This window comes from Sphaeramia orbicularis, chromosome 16 (genome assembly GCF_902148855.1).
Source record: "Sphaeramia orbicularis chromosome 16, fSphaOr1.1, whole genome shotgun sequence".
Classification (NCBI taxonomy): domain Eukaryota; kingdom Metazoa; phylum Chordata; class Actinopteri; order Kurtiformes; family Apogonidae; genus Sphaeramia; species Sphaeramia orbicularis.
Window position 1 is genome coordinate 54294362 of NC_043972.1, and position 26978 is coordinate 54321339.

Consider the following 26978-nt stretch of genomic DNA (forward strand, 5'->3'; position numbering starts at 1 on the left):
CTCCATAAACCTGTAATAACATGGCTCTGATTCCATCCTTTGACCAGTCTGTGGAAGTTCTTTGTCTTTCTTCTCTGATCAAAATATGCCAACACTGGTTCTAAGGTCAATGTCTCTTTCAGTTGTTGCCACTCCTTTTCTAGTTTGTCATTCCATCTGAACTCACATCCATTGTGTAGTAGTTGTCTCAGGTGCAGTGTTTTTGCAGACAGGTTTGAAATGAATTTCCTGATAAAGTTGATCATTCCCAGTACTCTTAGAACACCTTTTTTATCCTCAGGACGTGGCATATCCAGTGTTGCCTGTATTTTGTCCTTGTCCAGCTCAGTGCCATCTGTTGTCAGCTTGTCTCCAAGCAAAGTGATCTCAGTCACTCCAAACTGACATTTTGCTCTGTTCAGTTTGAGTCCATACTTCTTGACTCCCTGCAGCACCTTACTGAGCCGGGAGACCACAGGAGGGCCGGCGTCACTCTTCAAATTATTCTCCACTTTCGGTCGTCTCCATGTTTCAAAAGCACCTCCTATACACATCCTTATTTTGTTTCTCACTTTGTTCCAACGTATTTGGGAATAATAAGAGGCCTTTTAGGTTTTTAGTAACGTCAGACATTTGTGATCCAAAATGTTCCAGATGCAGGTCAGTGGGAACTGGCAACCTGGATGACCAAACGCTAACGACTTGGTGATTGGTAGATAGGTAATGGGCGAAGCATCAAACCAAAACACAAAATGACAACATAAACATTACTTGTGGGCTGACACTTAGCTTTTCAAATGTGAATATTGTGTCTGGACTACTACTGTCAGTGATATCAGTATTTGAAATGAACAGGATTCCTTGATGTCTGGTGACATTCAGGGCCATTTTATGATAACTGGGAACAGAATTCTTACATACAGCTCCTTTAAAGAAGGACTACAGGGACCAGAAAAGACAGCTTGGACACAGCGGCTGGCTGAAAGGAATCCCACATTTGGACCTGCTGGACTGGGTTTTAGGGGACAGGCTGGTGAATCAGACCACCGGTGCACTGAACTGGACCACAGCAGCCACGGACTAGTGGCTTTTGATTGTGGATGAATCCGTTCAAACAGCAGCAAATGATACTGGTAAGTTTTGTTTCTCAAATACATGGTTAATAGCTCACAAAAAGTCAACTTTAGAGATTAAAGAGAGCTACAAATGTTACGGATATTAAAATGGCAGCTAGTGGTATGCTAACAACCAGCTGATAACATTTCCATGTTGTTGTCTCAGAAACGCTGTTTCCTGGGTGGGTTGATAAAAGGCAGAACTGAACCCAGTAGTTAACTGAACCGTGTTCCAGTACACAGGGTTATTGTCCACATTGGGGAGAACATGTCCAATTAAAGCACGGTTTCTTTGATTTGTTCTTTAAAGTTGTTGTCCATGGACAAGGAGGCAGATTCACACCAACAGCACCTGGATTTTTCTTCCCTTCTGTAAAGTTTTGAAAGTATTTTTTTTTTTTTTTTTTTTTAATTTGAGCCTTTTTTTTTCTTCAGTGTGAATAACCCCATTTGAAATGCATAAAGTTCATTTTGTCCATGTTTTCTTTGCCTCACATAAACTTGGGTAACAACCCTGCTCTGCTGACCTCCCTATTTATCTGTTTAGACTATCCATGCATTATATTTCTATGTATTTAAAATAGAAACCCATATATTTATGATTATCACACATTAGGGATGCTCCGATACCGATACGAGTATCGGGCATCGGCTCCGATACTCAGTGTGTGTACTCGTATTCGTACAAGATATCCGATACAACTGCACCGATACCACTTATGGCCGTGTGATATTCCCAGTTCAGTGCAGCAGGTACGAGCAGGAGGAATAATGTGTGGGGAGTGTGGAGATTTAACTAAATAAATGACGGTGATAAAAGTAACGCTGACTGCAAGTAACGTTAAAGACAGACAGATACGGACGCAGCGTTCTGTCCGTCCTCTGTATACATTCCATCCATTTTCCAGGTGCTCGCGGATGCGTACCCAGACACAGTCAGACGCTGGGTGTACGGAGCAGTATGGACCACCGCCAACAGAAGTGAAAACCAGACTTATCACTCATTTCTCTTTTCTCTACCTGCTGAAGCTTCGCTTTTAAACCTTACTAGTGAAAACGCTGCAATATTAGTATCACATTAGTGTTGCCTCTGTCGTCTCTATGTTTGCTATTACTGACTTTCTTCTTCTTCTTCTCGAAAAACTTTACTCTTCTTCATGGTATTTGTCCAGTATGGTTAATTCAGAGCGGCGCCCCCCGGTGGATTAATTGAGAAACGCTCATTGCAACACATTAAATGTCAGTAGCAGCACTTTTTTCCAGTCAGACTAATGACAATGACAATAAAGCACATTTACAAAAGGAACCAACAACTGGAATGAGATTATTAAGTACTCGTATCGGTACTCGGTATCGGCAAGTACTCAAATGTAAGTACTTGTACTCGTACCCAGTTTGGAAAAAAGTGGTATCAGTGCATCCCTATCACACATGCCACAGAATGAATGTGTGTTTTTCACTTCTGAATTGTGATGTAGATTTGTAAAGACAAAATCAACACTTCTTCCTGATGGAGTGTCTCCCACACCAGACCCAAAGTCACATGATCACATTTTATGATGATGTAATGACTTGGCTCTGCTTGGCTCTTGGCCAGTGCGAAAGCAAACTGGTTCTCTGGAGGCACCAGGTTGGAACCAGTTAAGGACTGGCTCTAGCACCACCATTAGTTTTATTTAGTTTTGATTAGTTTTAATTAGTTTTTAGAGCAGGTTTGCTAGTTTTTATTAGTTTTCTTTTTTTTCTAAATGCTTAGTTTTAGTATTAGTTTGAGTTTTTTCATATCTTTTCTCCTCTTTGCCATCATATTTAGATAAATCCTGTACAGGACTCTGCTGCTTTCTCCCAACTTTAGTCTCCATGTTTCCAGGTAGAGTTTGGACCAGAAGACGACTCTAAATGACAAGTGATGAGAAGTGACGGTCTGTGAAGTGCCGTACGGTGCCACCTGCTAAAATTACTCGAGTGAAATAAACAGATTTCATATCAATCTGACATTGACAAAGACGAAAACGAAGGGAATTTTATCCATAATTTGTATAAGTTTTAGTTAGTTTTGTAAACACACAATACAGTTTCAATTAGTTATTGTTTTTTCGCTTAATTATAGTTTGTATTTATTTCAGTTAACGAAAATGTTTTTCAATTTTAGTTTTCATCATTTCATTACCGATAATAACCTTGACCAGGTTCTTTTTGGTGGAAAAAGGGGTATACGTCTGTGAGATGACGTCTGCTTGAACATATGGTGAGGTAATCATTACCCGAACGAGGGGAAAGGTTGTCATTGGAAAGGGTGGGGCTTATCAGGATGAACCGCCATTGCTCCTTTAAAAGTTCCAGAGAAGAGTTCATCTTCTGAACTATCTGATTGATAACTAAGCAGAAACGACTGTTGGGCTGATGTGTGTGTTTTATGTCTGTGCCTTGTTCTTTTCCCTGTGAGCTCTGATTTCTGTTCCTCCGTCTCCTACGTGCATCAGCTACATTCTGTGCATTTGAAACGTCTAGATGTCCACATACAGTCAAGGAAAAAATTTGTAGACCACCCCTTGTTTTCTTCAATTTCTTGTTCATTTTAATGCCTGGTACAACTAAAGGTCCATTTGTTTGGACAAATATAATGTTTACAACAAAAATAGCACATAGTAGTTTAATTTCAGAGTTGATATCTGTCCATTGTCAATGGTTTTCTTGATAACCAAAATCACTTCAGTTCTTCCATCAATATCAATGGCATTGTACTGACAAAAACAGTGCGTTTAGACATTCCATGTTTTCTTTTCTGTCATTTTAGTCACATGATACACACAGGAGTTAGTACTGGATTCCATAACCATTGTTTTTGATGATTTTACATAGTCTAATCATTTTTTCTGTGACTATGTCCTCTGGGGGTATATATCTGTCTCTGTCGTCTTGTATGTCACAATGTCATTTATAGCCCCCTTGATCATGGTCTCAACTAGTTGACTTTGTCTATCTGCCTAATCTGGTTCCAAACAGATGTGTTTGTTCTGTTCTGTTCCATTGCATTTCAGTGACCACCTCTTCCCTTTTATTTGTGTTTTCATGTAGAAAGAAGTCAAAGGTGGATTTGAACTGAAACCTAAAAGTTATTTCTGGAGGAAGACCAAGATCACTTGATTCCAGCAAACATGGATGGGAGACCCACCTGTGACCAGTGTGGGAAGACTTTCACCAGAATGAGTGGGATGAAAGAACATCTGCGTATCCACACTGGAGAAAGACCATATGACTGTGAACAGTGTGAAAAGGCTTTCACAACAATAGATAGCTTAAAAAGGCACCAACGCATCCACACTGGAGAAAGACCATATGACTGTGACCAGTGTGGAAAGACTTTCACCACAACAGATGGCTTAAAAAGGCACCAACGCATCCACACTGGAGAAAGACCATATGGTTGTGACCAGTGTGGGAAGACTTTTACTTTGGCAAGTAAATTGAAAAGGCACCAACACATCCACACTGGAGAAAGACCATATCATTGTGATCAGTGTGGGAAGACTTTCACATTGGCAAATAACTTAAAAGTCCACCAACGCATCCACACTGGAGAAAAACCATTTAGCTGTGGCCAGTGTGGGAAGGCTTTCACTAGAATGAGTGGACTAAAAATTCACCAACGCATCCACACTGGAGAAAGACCATATGACTGTTACCAGTGTGGGAAGGCTTTCACTTCAGCAAGTAAGTTAAAAAGACACCTACATATCCATACTGGAGGAAGACCATATGTGTGTGACCAGTGTGGGAAAGCTTTCACTTTGGCAAGTAAGTTCAAAAGACACCTACGCATCCATGCTGGAGAAAGACCATATGACTGTGACCAGTGTGGGAAGGCTTTCACTAGTATGAGTGGGCTTAAAATCCACCAACGCATTCACACTGGTGAAAGACCCTATGACTGTGACCAGTGTGGGAAGACTTTCACTTTGGTAAGTAAGTTAAAGAGGCACCAACGCAGCCACACTGGAGAAAGACCATATGACTGTGACCAGTGTGGGAAGGCTTTCACTAGAATGAATGGGCTTAAAATCCACCAAAGCATTCACACTGGAGAAAGACCATATGTCTGTGACCAGTGTGGGAAGACTTTCCCTTTGGCAAGTAAGTTAAAATGGCATCAACGCATTCACACTGGAGAAAGGCCATATTACTGTGATCAGTGTGGGAAGACTTTCGCCTCAGCAAGTCACTTAAAAATCCACCAACGCAGCCACACTGGAGAAAGACCATATAACTGTGACCGGTGCGGAAAGACTTTCAGATCCTTGTATGGTGTACATCGTCACCGCCGTGTTCACCTCAAGAAGTTGATGTACCCCTGTGATAGGTGCACGAAGATATTCTGGTCATCTTCCTCTTACAAGCATCACCAGCAGTCCCATATTGGAGAGAGTCCCAACCAGTGCAGGTTCTGTGACAGATCTTTTATCACAGGTTCACAATGTACCAAACATGAACGTGTCAAACATTTCCACAAAAGACAAAAACTGAACAGTTGTACAAAAAGTAAGACTCTAGACAATCAGTGTCATAACACACCAAAACAGTTGGAGTGTTATCAATGTCCAAACAGATTGTGGTCATCCTCTGCTCTCTCCCATCATCAGCGCAGATGTGAATCATCAGCGTCTGGACCAATCAGTACCTTAGCATCAGATGAGAAGAAGAAACATGGTGTGTGTGAACCAGCAGTACCAACTTCTTCTGACAAGAACATCAGACTTAAAAACCTCCAGATCAGGCTTCACAGGATCCAGATGTGAAGACAAACACCAGACTGAAAGCTGTGTTTTGTTGTCTTCAGAGTGCAGAAGTGTGTTCTAATGCACCACCTTCACAAAACAGTGACATTACAGATGCTCCACCTACCACCAGGTGAAAAGTTCAACTAGTGGAGGTCAACAAGGAACTGGTTTCTAGTCAGATACTACTTCTGATTGATTTTGTGGACATTGAATCAGTCAGAGGTCGCCTTCACCGAAAATATTCCGTCATTGATGGATATTTTTTAAAGATGACAGAAAATTCTGAAGGCCATCCGTCATTTTGACAGATTCAAATACTGAGGGTAATCTACCAAAGAAAGGTTTCACACAACGCTGAACAGAACCTGGACCAGGATCGCTGGTCTGACTGTGTCTGAACAAGGCATCAAACGGTCCATAACAGCATCCTACCTGTATAGAACCCTACGGTGCCTGTATAGAACCCTACAGCGTCTATAGAACCCTATGGCGAATTCCAGCTTCTTCTGTTTCAGTGGATGCATTGAAGTCAGACTGAGGAGGGAACTTCACTGCCATGCATTAGACGTTTGTGATGAAATAATCTGATTCTGACTGATTACAGATGTTCTCTACAGTTTTTATTTCAGCGCTGATTCTGATCAGAACTCTATGGGGTAAGGAAGCTGTCCAAATACAGTTAGCTTTACTATGATGGTGTATACGGGCCACATAAGAAAATAAAAATACAAGTCACTACGAGAAGAAAGTCTTAAAATATTGAGATAGAACCTGTAATTTTTTGAAAATAAAGTCATAGTGAACAAAAAAAAACAATTTAACGAAAATAATGTGCTTTTATGAGATTACGGTTGTAATATTTGAGGATAAATTTGCAATAATGTGATTAAGAAGTCATAATTTATACATTTTAAGCCTTGTTGATGACAGTTTCCGGTTACAGCGAAGCATCAACTTTCACTTCTGTTGGAGCGGACGACTAACGCTAATTTGTTGATAGTGGGCGGGGCTAATAGGCTCAGTATTTGGCCTTTGTGCGTAAACCCCAAATGAAAGTAGAACCTCACAAAATGTTCCGAGTTCTCCATTATGAGACGAGTGGGTACGACTTTATTTGCGTAAATTATTATATTTTTCCGACCTTTTTTAAAATTACAACTTTATTCTCATCATATTATGGTTTTATTTTCAAAATATTATGACTCCATCGTAAAATTATGACTCTTTTGTACTCAACTTTTTTCTCATAAAATTATGGGTTTTATCTTGATATTTTACGACTTTCTTCTTGTAGTGTTTTTATTTTCTTAGGTGACCCTAATACGCCATCATACTCTACAGAGGATAGTGCGATAAATTGGATTTTATCTTTATTTTTAATGGTATTTGATGTTATTATCAACTCTTTCTCCATCTTTACTTCACTGTGAACATGTATTTGTACTATTTTTACAGTGTCCATTTTTTTGCAGTAATTGGACCCAAACTTCCTTTTCACCGTCACTGTCCATGAAATGACCATGAATGAATCCAATACTGGCTGTGGCCTCCTCTGCTATATTCTGGATTTCAGACTTCATGCTGCTTTTCCTGTTTTAATGGTGCATCTGTGCTTCCAACACACATTAGTTGATGTTCAGTTGAAGCCAAATCAGTTCACTCCAATTTTTCAGGGTTAGGATGATCTGCCCTTTCATTTGGTTCATTAGAACTTCACTTGATTAGCGGAAGTTGTTCAAGTATAGATATGTTTTGGATTTTGACCCATAAAGACCCACTGCTATTTTAGTGTCAGTTTCCAAATAACAGTTTCTCTGTATTTAACTTTTATTAAGTGATTTATCAGAATTTATTCTAATACTCCTCTGTCTTTTGAATGTTATCACTTTAAATCCTGTATTTTCTATATTTAAAAATAAAAATAGATCAGTAATTGACTGTAAAAACAAGTGTGTCCATCCACTGTCATTGATCCAACTCCATGGGTTTATTAGTTTTTCTTCACTTTTATTCAGTTTGGGTCTTATTTTGATCATGTTACATTGGTTTATTATTCATTTTTGTTCATTTTATTGATCACTTTGGCTGTTTTTTTTCATCTTGTTGCTTATTTGATTCTTTTTGACTAAATTTTGATTAATTTATTGCTTATTTTTTATGTTCTTTAGGATTTTGTAAATATTATATTGATTTTTGTTCCTTTTTTCATTTCATCTATATAAACCCAATGTGTTCATTCACTGTCACTGGTACGACTCCACTAGTTTTACTGGTCAATCAATGTTCAAGGATTCAAGGATTTTTATTGTCGTTTTCACTGTGCACTTACATATACAAGAGAATGAGATTTCGTTCCTCAGTCTGTGACTCCAGTGCAGTAGCAACGGCAAATAAATAAATAAATTTCATTAGGGGGTTGTGTCCGTCTTGGCCAGTGTGTGAAGCTGCTTTTTGTCCTGCTCACTGCAGCACCTGAACCAGGAGGTGGAGCCATAGGTCAGGACACTTTGGACAGTGCCCCTGTAGGAGGTGGGGAGGTGTGTGGTGGTGGTCTGTTTTCCTGAGTCTGTGGAGGGGGTGGAGCCACTGCTGAGCTTTTTTGAGGACTGCCCAGGTGTTAGTGTTTGAAGTGAGGTTGTGGTCAATGTGGACTCCCAGGTACTTCCCACTGCTGACCTTCTCCACAGCAGTCCTGTTGATGTGGAATGGTGCAGGATCCTGTCTGCCAGCCCTCCTCAAATCCACATCAACCTCCCTGGTCTGGTCTGGTCCACATTGAGGAAGAGGTTGTGGGAAGTGCACCATGAACTCAGCTGTTTGACTCCTTCCCTGTATGCAGACTCACTGTTCTCCTTCATGAGGTCCACCACCCTTGTATCATCTGCCAACTTCAACATGTGGTTGCTGCAGTACCTGGCAGCGCAGTCCAAGGTGAGCAGGCTGAAGAGCAGGGCACTCAGGATGCAGCCCTGTGGAGATCCTGTGCTCACTGGGATGGCCTTTGATGTGCGCTTGTCCACCCTAACTGTCTGCTGTGGGTGAGTCTGGAAGTTCTAGAGCCAGTGTCAGATGCTGTCGTCCACCTTCAGCAGCTGCAGCTTTTCCACCAGCTGCTGCCAGATGGTGGGATTAAAGGCACTGCTGAAATCTATGAACAGCAGCCTGGTGTAGGTGTTCTGCTCAACATCAGACAACGGGAGGTGGAGCATGGTGGAAACACCATCATCTGTGGGTCTATTTTTTCTGGAAGTAAACAGTAGCAGGTCCATGTCAGCAGGAGACTGTTTTGAATGTGCTGCATGTAGAAGATGACAGTGTTTGTGTCTGTATTTAACCTTTCTGAAGTCATTTATTATCATATTGTTCTCTGTATTTGGATGTTTTTATTCAGTTTGCTGCTTAATTTATTCTTTTTTACTTCATTTTGGTTCAGTTTTTGCTTTTTTTTCCCCACATTATTCATTATTTTGTTAATTTGTTATTCATTTTTGTTCATTTTATTTAATATCAGGGGTGTAGAATTGGGTGGGGACACTAGGGACATGTCCCTACCAATATCCACCCACTGCTGTGCACTCACTATCAATACAACCACTGTCCGTAGTGTTTAGTCAATGATTATGGCACAGAAAGGGTTAACAGTTAGTCTCTACCAGAAGTCCCACTTCTAACCTAAATATCACTCTCCGATTGGCTCTGTGATTTTGCTATAGTACATGTGATTGACCGTCAACGCTGTCACTCCATCTGCTTGTAAAAGCTCCTTCCATCCTGCCAGTTGGACAGAACAGGAGGCAGTTCAGACTGTAAATAAATGTGGCTTTGAACCAGGATGGTGAGCTTCAAGTCATCAAGTCAGAGCCGACCAATAGTCAGAGAAGAGTGGTTCCAATAATACAGTCATCTGGATTCCAATAAGAGAATACAGTTCAGAAAAGAAGGACTGAGGGCTGAACTGCAACCAGGGGGTTCTGCACTGCCAGGGCTCTGGAAAAGACTCCTCCCACTATTACCCACTACAACCAATCACTGCAAACCTTAAAGCACACTCCAAACCCAGCACGCTATCACCCTCTACTGGAGGCACTGCAGTTACACATTTGCTTGGCTACACAACCTGTCCTGCACCGCAACCCATGTGATGTCACACAACAAGTAGAAGCCCCTCCCCTCACTACACTGTACAGGTAAGTTCCCCCAACTAAGCCTCCGCCCCCACTGTCCAACATATTCCAATAAATACAATGATACAAATATACACCAAAGGAACTATTACTGAACTGGCTCACTTGGCGGACCAACTGCCTTTTTCAATCCCAAACCCAGAGTCTGTCCCTCCAGTAATCACGCACACCTGTTCACATTCACACACCTCTTCTCCATCCGCTCAGCAGACCACACCCACCTTAGTCACATCACAATCCCATCAGACCTGCAGTAAAGTTCCTCCAAACCTTTGACAGTAAATGTGTGTAGATTGTGTGTGATTGGTGGTGTTTTTGAAATGTCAGTGTTGGACTGTTTCCGTTGGCGCTCCAGCCTCACATTACACAAGTGCTACTGAAGTTCCATTCTGAAGAGTTGGACTCATTCATACGTCCAGGTTTGGGCGTATTCTGCAGATTTCTGAGGTTTATATGTCGTATTTTAACGCCTCTCTTCTATGTGTTCTACTAGTCGTGTGTGTGTGTGTGTGTTTCCTGTTGCTTGTGTGTTTTGTGTTGACTTCCTGTCCTACCTGATGGCCGTCTCCTCCCTCATGTCTTTCACCTGTGTCCATTCAACCCCTGTATATGAAGCCCATGTGTCTCCTGTGGTTCCTGTCCCATGGTCCAGTGTGGTCCTGGTCTACATAGTGGTCTTGTGGTGTTTGTTTGTGGGTTCCCTGTTGTTGCTCAGGTGCTTTTTCCACCGTGGACCCTTGTGTTCTTCCTCCTGTTGCCTCATGGTTCTGCTGCTGGTTCAGATCCACTGGATGAAACAGTTCACTGTGGACTTGAACTGGTTTACCTCGGACCGTTTCTCAGCCCGTATCGTTCTATGTCCGCTTATCGTTTATTCCACAGGTGTCAAACTCATGTTAGTTCAGGTTCCACATTCAGCCCAAAATGATCTGAAGTGGATCAGAACCAGGAAAATAAGATCAGGATAAGAGAGAAAGAATGTCAATTACAAACTTTTGTCTATGTTTCAGAGTGGAAAAAGTCCAATTATATTATTAAAAGAATTACATCTACAAACTGTTCTTTAAAAATGGGAATAATATGAACAACCGTGAAAAAACTGGGATTTATTATGAAAAAATAAGTGCAATTTTAACACTATTGTGTCTCATTTTATCATTTACACGTACATTACAATGTCCAGATCCCAGTGGATCTACAAATACACAAAACATTTAATAACAGGCAGAATATTGGTCCAATGACACTGATTTATATGAAGACACTTCAGGTTGGTCTGAATTGTTAAGATCATTAAAATACTTTGTGAAGGTAAACATTTGCTTTTTTCTTCCACTAAAACAAATAGAAAACTGTGTAGTTTTCAGTCTTTGTGGATGTTCTGACAGTATTTTCCTGCTCTGAGCTCAGATGGAATTGGTCTACGTGTCCTCTGAACTCAAATGATTGTTCATATCTTCAGTGTCATTTGGACATTTTCACAAAGTCATCCCATGGGCCGGACCAGACCTTTTGGTGGGCCGCTTTTGGCCCACGGGCCCCATGTTTGACACCTGCGGTTTTTTAGGTTCACCTTGATATTTGAACATTTGATGGGGTCCATTTCTGATTGTGTGTGCAGACATTTGTGCTGATATGTAGTGTTTGTGTGGTGCTTTTGAACTGGACTCATTTCTTTATTTAGTGTCATTTCACTCACACACACAAAACGTATTAGTGTCAGTTGTAAATGGTGCCGTTGTTGGGTCGGTCCAAAGTCAGCGCTCATGTCCAACATTACTGACCCCTGTCCAGAGAATCAGTGTGAAGTGGACACAGAATGAGCCTTCAGAGCAGATCTAGTGTCTGTGTGCTATTGAATGAGTCCAGATGTGTCCCGTGGTGTTTGTGGGTTTAAGGCTGTTCTCCGATCCGTGTGTGAGGGCTGACAGCTGCTCCTGTGTGTGTGTCCATGGATGGGTGAGTGTTACTGCCTCCAACACTGGTCCAACAAACACCACAACATTTACAACCAGGCTCCAGCTCCACTAATCCAACACACATTTAGCTCCAAACCACTGGATTTACACTCAAACCACGGTTACTGAGCCCACAACAGCACTCTGGCACCAACCACAACTCAGACTAATGCATTGTAGGATACATGGGGTCACTACTGTACAGCAGAGCCCGGGAAACTGACAAAATGGACTTTAGCATGGTTAGCTTAGCCGCTAATGCTAATCTATTGTCTCATTTAGGAGCCCAGGGATTTTAAAAAATGGATGTTAGCGCAGTTTGCTTGGCCGCTAATGCTAACACCAATTTATTGTCTCATTTAGGAGCCCGGGATATTGAAAAAAATGGACGTTAGCACAGTTAGCTTGGCTGCTAATGCTAATCTATTGTCTCATGTAGGAGCCCAGGAAATTCCAAAAAATGTACCGATGCATTGTGGGATTTTTATCTGTCTGAATCACTGGCGGAGACAAAAAGACGGATTCACAACAGTGATGAGAGACACTGTCCACACATTCCAAGTATTTTTAGGAGGACAATGTCAATGATATTTGACTGTTTAGCGCTAGTTCAGTTAGTGTGGTCAGCTTGTTAGCTGACGTCTGGGTGACATTTCGTAGCTTTAGAGCCATTAAATCACTTTAGTTTGAGTTAAATGCAGGGGGAGCCTTTTTTTTAGTCCAAATACAGACAAACTGTTGTTAATTGTGGAGTCTGTGGTGAATGTAGTTGTGTGTTTGTACCAATATTAATGCTGTAAGGCTCAGAAAGAGGCAGTCTACATGGAGGATCAGGTCTGGAAGCCCTTAATGAATCCACTCTCATGTGGACTGTAGGGAACTCTGATGTGTTCATTCCGTAGCAGCTCTGTCTGCTCTAAACTCTGCTCCTATGATTCAGTGATGGATGTCTGTTTAAAGGACGGACAGTGATGTTTCTGTCCTCGTCATGAGTCAGAGCCTGTGTGTTTGGACATGTTCCATTAAGCTATACCTACCGATGTGGCATTTCTTACAGCACTTAGTAAAAGTTTGACCATGAACAACCCGCCTCCCTCCAAAGCCCCGCCCGTTCATCCCAAGTCGTCAGAAATCGACGCATGGTCAGAGCCCCATAGCGGCACTGTTTGACACAGGGGGTACCCCTTCCGTGAAGGATTTCGACGCGAAGGGCGGTCTGATAGAACTGCATGTAAATCCATCAGCGTCGTTGGGCTCTGATGCTCTCCTCCTCTTACCTGATGCGCGTGGTGGAAGCAGAGGTGGAGGTAGAGGTCCAGTCCACTTCGGCGTGTCCGCAGACCCCTCCCTCAGTAATCAGACACATCATCTACCTGCCGCAGCCCCTGTTTCATCAGTAGACCCTGTATTTAAGGGTCTGGTCTATGCAGCGCTGGGTCAATGTCTTCAGCTGATGAGGTGCCCAGGCGATTGGCACACGCATTATGAACGTGCGGCCTCCGCAAATTTTCCGTGGACATTTGAAGTTTCATAGTCCATACATTTATCATCCTACATAATCCTACATTGTGTGACACCAAGTACATGTACCTGTATGAGTCCCACAGTCATAAAAGCTGAGCTTTGTGCAGACCTGTCTGTTTAGTCCAGTACACCAGACTTCCGGACTTTTATCTCCATCTCTCATTCACCGGACTCCTGTTTGTTCTCCTTAGTTGTTGTTTCTGTTAATAAATCCATTTTTTCCCTTCCACATGTGCATTTCAGTCCAATCCAAACACATCCTTAGACAGAAGACTGTGGTCAGTGACAGGAGAAGCAGTGCGAGTGAAGCATCAGATTCAGAGGTACCCATATCGGATGCAGAGACGGTGGTAATGGATCGGATGCTGGACGGCCGTAATGGATGATTGACAGGAGGCTCAGTCAGGTTCAGCCAATTATTTCATTCAGACTGAATAAAATGATTGGTCAGAATTTTATCAGAAATATGAGCAATATATGAGAATTAAACATTTTTGAGTTTCAAAACCTGGTGGATTTCTTTTACATTTTAGTTTGACACATGCTTATTAGGAGCATTTTAAGATAACAAAAGAAAAGAATAAAAATGCCACATCATATGGTATAACTTTAAGGTTCCATTGTAACTTAGCTTAGTAATAGTATGGAGTCATTTGAAATATACTTATAAGTCTATTCTGAATCTATTCTGTTCAGTAAATAAAACCTTTCATGGTCCAGTTCAGTTTTGAACTATAAGAGTATGTATAAGATACTAAACCCACCTGGACATTCTTACAGTGGCTTCACCCTGACTCAGTGACCAGGACCAAATCTAATCCTGTCACTAGTGTTCAAACAGTGTTATTTAGTGTTTGTTCATGTTTAATCCAATACACTAGGATTAGTTTGTAATAGTCCAATCACTGATTGTTGTAAAATAATGTGAAATTGTCATATTCAGTTTTCTAATATCAGGTCATAACGTCGGGTTGACAGCATTAGGCATATGACGATGTTTCTATTTGTATTGTCCAATCCTCCACAGCTAAGTCAGCTATAAGTTATTTGATGGACGTTGACAGTAAACCTTTGTTCACTGTTGGTGAATATCAAACTCAGTTCATTGTTGGTCTTACATATAGGATACAGGAGTTATTGAGCTCAAACCTGTGTTATTGACCCGATAATGGAGTCCCATCACTTTCTCATCATAAATGAACCCTTCTAGTTGGCTGGGTTTGGTTGCTTTGATCATCACCCAAGTGCAGTGACTGTGTTCACACCTGCCCAAGTAAAGCAGCTGGAGTGAAGACACTCTCCTCTAGGTGTCACTACTGCTCTGTGTTGAGGCTCTTGGTATAAAGGCAGGTAGTGTCATCTATGACATCTGGTGTGTTCGCCTGGAAGGGCTAAAGGCTTTCAGTGCTGTTGTGGCCAGTCAGTGTTTGGTGTATGGATGTGTTTAGTTCACTGACCCTGAACAAAGGAATGGACCTGATCAAATGTTGTTTTCTTCACCTCATCCAGGACATGAACAACAGACAGTGAATCCAGAAGGTCCACAGGACCATCAGGAACCCAGATGAGGCCCAAACCCAACTGGTGGTGATGGTCCATCAGCCCACACTGACAGAGGCTCAGAAGTGCAGACTGACAGGAGGATTGTTGGGAGTGTGTCCACAGTATTTGTTGAGGTAATGGTTCTGTCCTGTGGATTTAAGTGCATATTGGTATCAGATTAGCTGGACCAGGGCAAGGCTGGACCAACTTTGACAGCTGATCTACTACAATAAACATGGATAAATATATATTTATTTACAGTGATGAACACATTTATTAGACCACCACCCAATGTAACGTTTATGCCACAGCTGCCCTAAATGAACAATATTGGTCATTACATCATTATCAGTTGGACTGTTTCTTTAATGGTTCATACAATAGGATATAGAAACTCTGTAATCCAATTAATATTATTAATGTGAAAATATAATTATGATTGTTAACCATTAACTTAAAATGGAAAAAAAATAAAACACATTTATTTTGAATGAAATGTGAAATTCTTGATTTATATGTATTTGTGAATAGAAAAAAGGAATAGACACATACGTCCTTCAATTCAAATCCACAAATATATACATACATCCTTAAATTCAAATCCACAAATATATACATACATTCTTACATTCAATTCCATACATATATACATACGTCCTTAAATTCAAATCCATACATATATACATACATCCTTAAATTCAAATCCATGCATATATATACATACATCTTTAAATTCAAATCCACACATATACACATACGTCCTTAAATTCAAATCCACACATATATGCATACATCCTTAAATTCAAATCCACACATATGTGTGTGTGTGTATATAAAAAGTCAGTGAGTTTCTGGGTTCCTGACAGACCCCTGCATGTTCCTTCCAGTGCTGTGCGACATTTCTGAATCCTGAGTCATGGTAGAAGGCTTTGACTCAGGCTGGTGGTTGATGCTGCAGGTGTGTTCAGGGGTCATTGGGGTCAGGGGTCTCCTAATGACCAGTACATTTACACAGTACAGTCAGAAAAGCCAAAACAGACCGATGTCCAGCAGGAAAAATTCAACTCAACTACTGCCAGCCATTCCATCAGGTACTAATCCTCTGCAGAGAATGAGTCTGGGACCTTTGAGTTCCTTTTTGATTGACAGACATCCAACCAATCAGGACACAGGGAGCCTGCTAGCACATGAAAGTCATCAAACATGTCAGACATTTGGTGAAAATACTGCATCTGTCAATTTAACTTCACATTATACATTTTTTATAGAGACAGTCAAACAGTTTCTTTCATTTGTGAAATGAATTTAAATCTGCTGATCAGAAAACAAAAGGTTGCGTTCGTGGTATGTGACCTTCACCCATGGATTCTCCAAGGAATGGGGTTTGGAACCACTGGAATCAGACACACATGTAGACTAGAACAGATGAACAGATCCACCATCAAGACCAGATTTAATACATGTACACCACACATGTACACAGTAGGGTTGGGAATCTTAGTTGTAAGGCCGATACGATACGTGTTTCGATAAAGCACCTCTTATCTGATATATTAAAGATATATGTGTGTGATACGATTCACACCCAAATCACAATACAGAGCCATTAAGCCCATTCTGATTCAATAAATTCATTCTGGTAAAAAAAAAAATCTGCAATGCAATTCAATGAGCTTGATTATTTATTTATCAAATAAGTCCATGACTTTTCACAACGTGGCTTTAGTTCAATTTCAGAACATGTGCCTCACATACAGTCAGTGAAAAAGTTAGGACTTTGCTTCCGAAGTCATTTCTCTACATGTTTCTCACACTCAACTTCTTGTTCCCTCAAAGAATCAATTTGTAATGTAATGTATTTATAATGTAGGTAATACAGAAAAAGGTTCTGTCACTTTAAGAGACACCTGCGCAAGGTATTCTGAGATGTGCTGTTAGATATGTATGTCACTGTTTAGGGAAGTAACTCCGGTATGTACGGCAGTAGGGTGTGCCAAAAAATCGATTCATATAAAAATCACGATTCTCATTTACTAAGATTCAGAATTGATTTAAAATGTTCCAAAATCAGTTTTAAAAAATTAAACAAATCCGCCGGCCGTCTGCCTCCATTTTGTACGCAGTCTGTCCTGACGTCATCACACAGCTGGTTCTGGAACATACGCATGCGCGGTAAGCACCAAAACAAAGGAAACTAATGGACGAGGTAGGGTTAGCAGTTAGCGATTAGCGGTTAAGGTTAGCGATTAGCGCGATCAGCGGCTAGCGCATTGGCGCGCCCTCAAATGGTGTTAAATAATATGAAAGGATGAAAATGCTTACGTATAGCATGCCAAATGGAATAAACTGACGTCACATACAATGTGATTTCATGAGATCAGTCTGTCAGCGGGCATCACACAGAGTTTAAGGACACGGTGCCAAGTCAGCCACCAGTGGCAAACCAACGCACACTGCTGTGCCTCACCAAACTCCCTGCCAAGCATGGATAAATGTTTAAAACTTAATAAATGTGAAAAAGACATTTTAATGTCTGCATTTGTCATTCCGTCTTGCAAAGCAGACTGGAGTGGATCATAAGAATCCCTTGCACACCTATAGATTGAAGCAGAAATCATTGTGAATCAAATTGTTTTGAATCGAAAATCATTTTGAATCGAAAATCGATTTTGAATTGAATCGTAGCCCCAAAAATCCAAATTGAATCGTGAGATAGTAAAAGATTCCCACCCCTATATGGCAGTATTCAATGCAGTTGATATAGTAAAAAGTACACGTTCAAAAACCACATGTGATAGATAGATAGATAGATAGATAGATAGATAGATAGATAGATAGATAGATAGATAGATAGATAGATAGATAGATAGATAGATAGATAGATAGATAGATAGATAGATAGATAGATAGATAGATAGATAGATAGATAGATAGATAAGTCTTTATTGTCATTGCACAATCGTACACAGTATAAAATGCAACGAAATTAGGGCTTAATACTTTTTGGTGCAGAGGAGAATAAAAAGACAGTAAACAGTATCACATATACACAGGGCAATTAAAAAGTGCAAAAATGTAAAAACATGTTAAAAAGGTTATGCAAAGTGCAAGAGTGATTGATTGCAAAAATAATGCAAGTTATTGCAAATGACCCACTATATGACTTTATAGGTCAGGTGTTGTTGTTAAGTAGGGTTATTGCCATGTTGAAAAAACTACCACTGCCATGGTGTTGGTGCTCCATTTGAGGTTTGCATCCATGTGCACACCAAAAAACTTAAAGCTGGACACCCTCTCCACAACCTCCCCGTCGATGCAGATGGGCTGCAGATCAGACTTCCTCCTCCTGATGTTGACAACGAGTTCTTTAGTTTTAGAGATGTTGAGGAGCAGGTTGTTGTCTGCACACTACCCCACAAGCCTCTGCACCTCACTCCTGTATGCTGAGTCATCACCACCAGAAATGAGCCCCACTACGGTGGTGTCATCAGCAAACTTAATGATGGCAATGTCTGGATGGGTGCTGACGCAGTCATAGGTGTACAGAGTGTACAGAAGAGGGCTCAGCATACAGCCCTGTGGAGAGCCAGTGTTCAGGCGGAGGGCTGTGGAAATGTGAGAACCCACTCTGACTCTCTGTACACGCTCAGAAAGAAAGTCTCTGATCCAGCTGCAGGTGGTGTTTGGTAGGCCAATGTCCATCAGTGTTGTGGTCAGTCAGTCTGGGAGTATAGTATTAAAAGCAGGGCTAAAGTCAACAAAGAGCAGCCAGGCATAATGCCCCTGATGCTCCAGGTGGGAGATGGTGGTGTGGAGCGCTGTGGTGATGGCGTCTTCTGTTGATCTGTTAGCCCTGTATGCAAACTGAAGTGGATTGAGTGTAGGTGGGAGGCACGACATGACATGATCATAATAACGGGTGTCAGAGCAACTGGTCGATAGTCATTAAGGCTGCTGATGGTGGTCTTTTTGGGCAGCTGGACAATTGTGGCTGACTTCAGATAAGGTGGGATGATGGACTGGGAGAGTGAGGTGTTGAAGATGTTGGCGAAGATCCCAGCCAGCTGGTCTGCACATTCTCTAAGGCTACGTTTACACGGCAACACAAAGATCCAATTCCGCAAAGATTTCTCCTTTGCGTTATAAAATCATTCCGCGTTAAGACGAAGCCGCTATGATAACGATCTGCGTTCACATGAGTCCGCGAGGACGGCTGAATACGCTGTAGTGGCCATGCCAGACCAGTAGCTGGCGATGTAGAGCTGTAGTGAAACAGTGGCGGTAAAACACGCGCCTGCGCACAAACGATTTCCAGTTTAGACAGCCTTTAAATGAGAAGAAGAAGAAAAGGCGGACAACACTATTTACAAACAACAATGGCGAGTGGTCGTACAAAGACGCAGGACTTCTTTGTCTGGACAGATGAGCTGAGCACGGTTAGCAGCACGTATGTTGTTCTGAAACCGGCCATTGTTGTTGTGGTTCTTCCTTCTTTTTCTGCAGCTTTATTGTGTCATAGAGGCTGGCAAACCAGCTTGGAGGCGCATTACCGCCACCAACTGGCCTGGAGTGGGTTAACTGGCGGTTCTTGGCTGCGCGCGCATGCGGTGACGTCATATTTTACCCCAGAACGCTCCAACTCGCGTTAACACGGAGCTGGAATGCGGAGCGTATCGATAACGTTCCACCCTGGACCCTGGTATCAAAAGTTTCCGGATCCAGGCACTCTAGGCACCGTTTCCATGTTAACAGAAGGCTAATCCGCGATGAAATCTTCCCGGAGTCGACTGAATCCGACGCCGTGTAAACGGCCCCTAAGAACTCTCCCAGTCACTCCATCTGGTCCAGCAGCCTTCCTGGGATTTACTGCATGCAGAACAGCCCTCTTCTCGTGCTCCTTCACCGTAAGACTAGAGCTGCCACAGTCAGGTGTTAGAGCTGCAGCTGCTCCAGGTCTCTCCACCTCGAAGCGTGCGAAGAAGTGGTTCAGATCCCCAGCGAGTGCCTCAGCCATTTTGGTGTTGTCAGGCATATAATGGGTGAGGTGCTGGACTCCCTGCCACACCTGTCGTGTGTTGTTGTCCTCAGTCTCCGTCCTGTACGCTGTCTTGGCCTCTCTGATGCCTCTTTTCAGGTTGGCTCTGGCTGAACTGTACAGTTCTCCATCACCAGATCTGAGCACAACATCATGTTGCCTCATCAGTGCCTTGACACCTTTCGTCATCCAGGGTTTCAGATTGCAGTACATCCAGAGACATTTGCCCATAGTGACACTGTCAATGCAGAAGTTGATGTAAGAGAGCATGGATGTTGTGTGCTCCTCCGGGTTCTGGCTTCCAAACACACTCCAGTCTGTGTTCTCAAAAAAGTCCAGCAGCTGCTGTGATGCACCGTCTGGCCAGGTTTTTACAGTCCTTATGGCTGGGGGGACTCTCCTCCTGATGGGGGTGTATGTGGGGATCAACAGTACAGATGTATGATCTGACAGGCCCAGATGTGGTAGGGGGACAGATCTATAACCTTTCTGGATGTTAATTTTGCATAATCAGTTAATAGTGGATGAGATCAATTTTTCAGAGTAGGAACGGGAGTACGCGGAAGTGTGGCCGGCTCCATCTTACAAACCCCTGGGGAAGTCTTGGTGTCACTTGCAACGGCTCTGGTGCGGAAAAGACACAGAAGAAGGGTGGGGAGGTCGCTGGAGGTCCTCCTGGCCTCAAACTTGAGCCCGCAGTGTGAAGGAACTGGCCACCCGGAGGTTCTCTGAGGCGAGTCGTGGAAGCCGGTTGTTCTTGGAAAATTAACTTGGATCCATACTATGACCTATGGCTGAGTATGGAGTTAGAGGAATAGTAAAGCGACAATGTCCGACTGCTATGCTACCCCACCGCTCCCCGACCAACAATCATGGAGCCCCCCCCCCCCCCCCCCCCCCCCCCATTGCAATATCATTCCAAACTTTTCATTCACTTGCAGCTTCTCTACCGGTGTTGGTGTATTGATACGTATCGGATAATCTTCCCATCCCTAGTACACAGACACACAACACAACTGCATACACAGAAACACAACACAACTACACAAACACAAAACTACTTGAACACAAAACACAACTACTGAAGAGAAAAGACACAAGCAGAACCAAGGCCAAATTGGGAGAAGGGTTGGAGAAAGAAGCAGGCACAGCTTTCCCCGTATAAGGAATACATCAGGAGACAATGAGGGTACTTTCCAGCATGAAGAAAGGATGTGCCATGGGTGTTTTAATACCATCTAGGGATATGTATATCCCCAAGTCCCTGGTGATGTTTACTGGAGGCTGGTGGCATCAACTGGCATCCCAAATGCCTTAAAAGGCAATAGATGGAGACCAGTGGGTGCTGAAACTGGGAGCTGAGTTGGGTTCATAGGGGTGGTAACTAGGGCCTGGCCTAACAACATATATAAAAAACGAAGGTTGAAGACACCTGTCACGGTTGTTTCTAAACATCATTAATTAAAAGAAACCGATGCCGGGAAAAGGGGATTTTAGAAGGAGGGGCCTGGGTTTGCGGGAAAACACACCCCAGGCCTGAAACAAGGTATAAAAGATGGGGAATTTTCAGCTGCTTTTCAGACCATGTCCCGGGTGTGTCCCCGTGTGTTTAACCTGCATTTGCAAATAAACACATGTACGGCTCTGAAGACTGATTGACTCGGCTCATCTTTGGCTTTGAAGAAGTTTCTCTCTGAACATCACTTAGACACATTTTGACTGTATAGCATCAGGCGGGGAACCAGACATTGACCTGTCCAAAGGTCACGTCACTACACAAAGACACAACACAAAGACACACCACATAAACACACAATACAACTACACACCACACAAACACACTGAGGATCCAGTCCAGAGTCCAAATCCTCCAAACAGTGGTTCAGTGAATGTGGTTTTGAAGGTGTGGAGGTGAATCAGTTTGTCAGAGGAGACTCTGTAGAAGGATACAGATCCAGCAGGACAGTCCACATACACTGATACTGTACCAGAGGAGGAGGAGGAGGAGGAGGAGGAGGAGGAGGAGGAGGAGGACTGAGGGAGCCGTGTGCATTTGTTTTCATGCCAGACCCTGTATCCACCTCCATCACACTCCAGACTCCAGGACTGATTATTCCATCCAAACCTACAGTCATAACTGCCTCCTTTCCTTCTGATTCCTCTGTAAGTCACTGATATATTAACATATCCACTCCACTGGACCTCCCAGTAACCGCGACCAGTCAGACCTGTTGAACACATCACCTGTTCCCAGTCCTCATATCTGTCCTGATGATAAGGATATGACTGACTCTCCACTCGTTCCACCTTCTTGTTGTTTTCAGACAGTTTGAGGCGTTCGTTCGCTGTGTTTGGATCCAGAGTGAGTTCACAGAAATCTGATGGACAGAAGAAAACACAATCCAGCTACAGTTATTGATAAGTGATCAGCTGATTGACTGACAGTCTGATCACGTCACTGGGTTCAGTTCAACTGTTATTGATGGATGGGTCATGTGTGAGTCTGACTGTGATCAATACTTATCAATAGCAGATCAGTCCAGTGTTTTATAGATGGATCTGTTGTTTCTGAGCACATTTTCACCAACAGAGAATAAAAGTGTGAAACAGATCAACTCTGACTCCATGACTGATATCTAATCTTTAGAACCAGTTCATGTTTATGATCATATATTGATCCTTAACATTCAAACATTCAAAGTGTGTTTAATTTTGGATCCAAACTGATTCAAACCTAAAAACAGAATCCAATCCCATCAGTCATTTCTCAGTTCTTCTAGACTCTTAGTGTTTTTGCTGTTTGTTCAGGTTGATGTTTAGTTCCTGCTAATGAATCTAATGCTGGATTTGTAGATTCCAATCTTCTCCACAGTGACTTTGAATGTTTACTAATTGGATCTAAACTCAGTACTCTTTTGGTCATTGAATCAGATTCTTCATCTGATGGATAATAATAGTTTGTAGAAGTGTTTTGGTGGTTTCATCTGAGTTTGTTCCTCAGACAAACTTCTCATCCTGATGAACTCTATTGTGTTTTGGATCTTATTGGTTGTATTTGTATTCTTTGTCACACAGTGACAGTACAGACTGTAAATGTGCATAAAGACACTAGAACTATGATATGCACTAAATAGTCTGGGACTGGACCTGAGGACTCACTGCTCAGGGTATGTGGGTCCATGTGGTACCAGTCCTGACCAATCAGCTATCAGCTCATCTTTCCACTAAACTGAATGTCTTCATGAACACTTTAGATGTTTAGAATGTGGAACCAGGTCCCAGTTTGGGTTCAGGTTGGTTTTAATCAATCTAATGAAATCACACTTACGTCTCCTCGGTGTCACCCATCGGACTCCAGCAGGCTCCAACCTGAAAGGAGGAGGAGGGTCAGAGCAGCTGGAAACATGGACATTCCATCACTCTGATCCACTGAAGCTTTTCTGTTCACATCCACTAAATGGTTCCTTCTGAATCACTGACTGAGTCTGTTTGTCTTTGAACATGGGCTGGACCTTCATACAGGATGGATCCCAGCTCTGACAGATGGTTCCTGTCAGCTCTACCTGTTCTATCTGCCATTATCTGTGGATGCATCAGCTCAGTCCATACCTGACAGTGTCCAGTCTCCAGTGTGGATCCTCCACTAGAGCAGACAGCTCCTGTCCTGAGGCTCCAGGATGGTTGTAGCTCAGGTCTAGCTGTCTGAGATGGGATGGATTGGACTTTAGGGCTGAGACCAGAGAAGAACATTCTTCCTCTGTGATCAGACATCCTGACAATCTGCAACACAAAACATCACATCCATCAACTGAGAATGGAGATCAATGGAGTTGGAGTCATTGAACAGAGTCTGTGAATGCGTGGGACTTCACCGACATGACTTCAATGTGTAAAGTCTATGAGTTACAGACTCTGAACACAGTTGAAGATCAGTAGAACTGGTCTGGAGTTCAACACAAACAACCACTGACAAGCTCAATCCATCCAACAACTGGAGACCAACATTGAAATGATGCGTTGTGTTCTTTGTTGAACCCTGACCTGAGAGTATCCAGTCTGCATCCTGGACTCTTCAGTCCATCTGACAGTATCTTCACTCCTGAATCCTTCAGGTCATTGGTACTTAGATCCAGATGTGTCAGACTACAGGACTGGGATCTGAGAACTGAGGACAGAGCTTCACAGCTTCTCTCTGAAAGGTTACAGCCACTGAGTCTGGACAAAACAAAAGAGATGAGTATAAAGTTATTGATCTTGTTGAAATGATAGATCCACATTTAAGATGTTTAATAAAACTGTTTAGTGATAAGCAGAGCCAACATGGCGCCGGTATGGCTGGCGTGCCTGTTTCTGTGTCCCGTATTGATGTGGTTTTTATTACCCTCGGCCACACTGGCCGCAGGGTGTTGTCATCAGTTGGTTGTTCATCTGTCTGTCCGTCTATCCAAAAACTTTGCCATGAACTGATAATTCAGGCCACTGGGGGCAGTGGTGCACCTGATAAGTCAGGCCGAGGGTTTTCAAGTGCACACATTACGTTTTTCAATTGTCATGAGGACCACAGATTCTGTAAAAGTAAAGTTGATGTCGCCCAGTATGGTACAGCTGGGGCCCCACCCTGGGGCCAGGCCTGGGGGTGGGGCTTGTAAGTGAGCACCTGGTGGCCAGGCCGTTGCCCATGGGGCCGAGCTGGGCTCAGCCCAAAGGGACGATGTGGGCCCATCCTCCGGTGGACTCATCTCCTGCTGAGGGAACCGTAGGGGCCAGATGCAGTGTGGATTGGGTGGCAGTTGACAACAGGGGGCTCAACAACCCAATCCCCAAACACAGAGTCTGGCACTTGGGACATGAAATGTCACTTCACTGGGGGGAAGGAGCTGGAGCTTGTGAGGGAGGTTGAGAGATACCGACTAGATATAGTCAGGCTCACCTCCACACACAGCTTGGGCTCTGGAACCCAACCCCTTGAGAGGTGCTGGACTCTCCACTTCTTTGGCGTTGCCCACAGTGAAAGGTGGTGGACTGGTTTGGGCTTACTCGTAGCCCCCCAGCTCAGCCACCATGTGTTGGAGTTTACCCCTGTGCCTTTGGATCGAGGACAGGTGCCTCACTGTTGTTTCGGCCTACAGGCCAAACAGCAGTGCAGAGTACTTGGTCTTCTTGGAGTCCCTGGGAGGGGTGCTGGTTGGTGTTCCAACTGGGGAGTCCATTGTTTTCCTGAGTGACTTCAATACTCACGTGGGCAATGACAGTGAGACCTGGAGGTGGGTGATGGGGAAGAATGGCCTCCCCGATCTGAACCCAAGTGGTGTTCTGTTATTGGACTTCCGTCCTAGTCACAGTTTATCCATAACCAACTCCATGTTTGTGCACAGGGATGTCCATAAGTGCATGTGGCACCAGGACACCCTAGGCCGGAGGTCAATGATAGACTTTGTTGTCATGTTATCAGACCTCCGGCCACATCTCTTGGACATTCAGGTGAAGAGAGGGGCAGAGTTGTCAACCAATCACCACCTGGTGGTGAGTTGGAACCACTGGCAGACGAGGAGGCTGGACAGACTTGGCAGGCCCAAATGTGTTGTGAGGAAGTAAGGAACACCGTCAAGCTGAAGAAGGAGTCTTATTGAGCCTTGTTGGCTCATGGGACTCCCAAGGCAGCTGATGGGTACTGGCAGGCCAAGTGTGCCACAGTCCGAGCGATTGTGGAGGCAAAAACTTGGGTCTGGCTAGAGTTCGGTGAGACCATGGAGGAAGACTATTGGTCAGCCTCGAGGAAATTCTGGCAAACTGTTCGGCACCTCCAGAGGGGAAAGCAGTGCACCACCAGCACTGTTTACAGTGGAAGTGGGGAGCTTCTGGCCTTAACTGGGGATGTTGTCAGACGGTGGAAGGAATACTTTGAGGATCTCCTCAATCCCATTGCCACATCTTCCATGGAGGAAACAGAGGCTGAGGTCTCAGAGGTGGACTCGTCCATCACCCAAGCTGAAGTCACTGAGGTGGTTGGCAAGCTCCTCAGTGGCAGGGCACCTGGGGTGGATGAGATTCTCCCTGAATACCAAGTCTCTGGATGTGCAGGGCCTGTCTTGGTTAACACATCTCTGTAACATCACGTGGCAGTCGGGGACAGTACCTCTGGACTGTCAGACTGGGGGATCAGAGGATGTGCTCCAACTACAGGGGGAATGGTTGTGCACAATTGAGGGGAGGTCCAATTCATCTCTGAGTTTCACTCATGAGCAGACATGGGTGAGGAATACACAAATACAGTTCTGATTGTGAATCAAAATCAATCAACCAGAACCAGGAAAACAATCATTTCATTTTGACTCAGAATAGTACTGAACTCATTGTAGTTTGTAATTTTGCAATAACTGCCATATTTCTGAAAAAATCGAGAAAATGAAAATGGTGCGTTTCTTTTTTCCTTGAGTTTAAATTGAAACTCGAGATTTTAGAGGGGAAAATTGGGATTTTATTTTTGGCCATGATTATGCAGCCCTAATGGACTCATAGGTAAAGGTAGACCAATACATTTGGTATCAAATATAACTGTAATAAAAGAATGATGATTTATGAAAACTGCAACTGTTTTTAGAGCCACCAAACGCAAAGTATTTCACAATAAAAAGAAACATGAAACTGTAATAACAGATTGAAAACATATAAATCCACTTTCTCTGACCTGAGAGTGTCCAGTCTGCATCCTGGACTCTTCAGTCCATCTGACAGGATCTTCACTCCTGAATCCTTCAGGCCATTCTTACTCAGATCCAGAAGTGACAGACTACAGGACTGGGATCTGAAAACTGAGGACAGAGCTTCACAGCTTCTCTCTGAAAGGTTACAGCCACTGAGTC

At 43.1% G+C, this 26978-nt stretch overlaps 3 protein-coding genes across 3 annotated transcripts in view; 2 read left to right on the forward strand and 1 right to left on the reverse strand.

Moving 5' to 3' along the window:
• The window catches only part of LOC115436253 (zinc finger protein 883-like), a 445178-nt gene that overhangs the window by 69191 nt on the left and 349009 nt on the right, over positions 1 to 26978 (forward strand). The gene's annotated exons all lie outside the window — the stretch shown is intronic.
• On the forward strand, positions 4173 to 6935 carry LOC115436260 (zinc finger protein OZF-like). Its single transcript, XM_030159055.1, has one exon. It carries the CDS (start codon positions 4253 to 4255, stop codon positions 5888 to 5890), a length of 1638 nt encoding a protein of 545 aa, XP_030014915.1. The 5' UTR covers positions 4173 to 4252; the 3' UTR covers positions 5891 to 6935.
• LOC115435234 (NACHT, LRR and PYD domains-containing protein 5-like) overlaps positions 18794 to 26978 on the reverse strand; it is a 753056-nt gene continuing 744871 nt past the window's right edge. The window contains 7 exon segments of the mRNA XM_030157513.1: positions 18794 to 19166; positions 19955 to 20518; positions 21394 to 21511; positions 21945 to 22493; positions 23438 to 23484; positions 24157 to 24330; positions 26804 to 26977. Of these exon segments, the coding sequence (XP_030013373.1) occupies positions 18794 to 19166; positions 19955 to 20518; positions 21394 to 21511; positions 21945 to 22493; positions 23438 to 23484; positions 24157 to 24330; positions 26804 to 26977 (1999 nt within the window).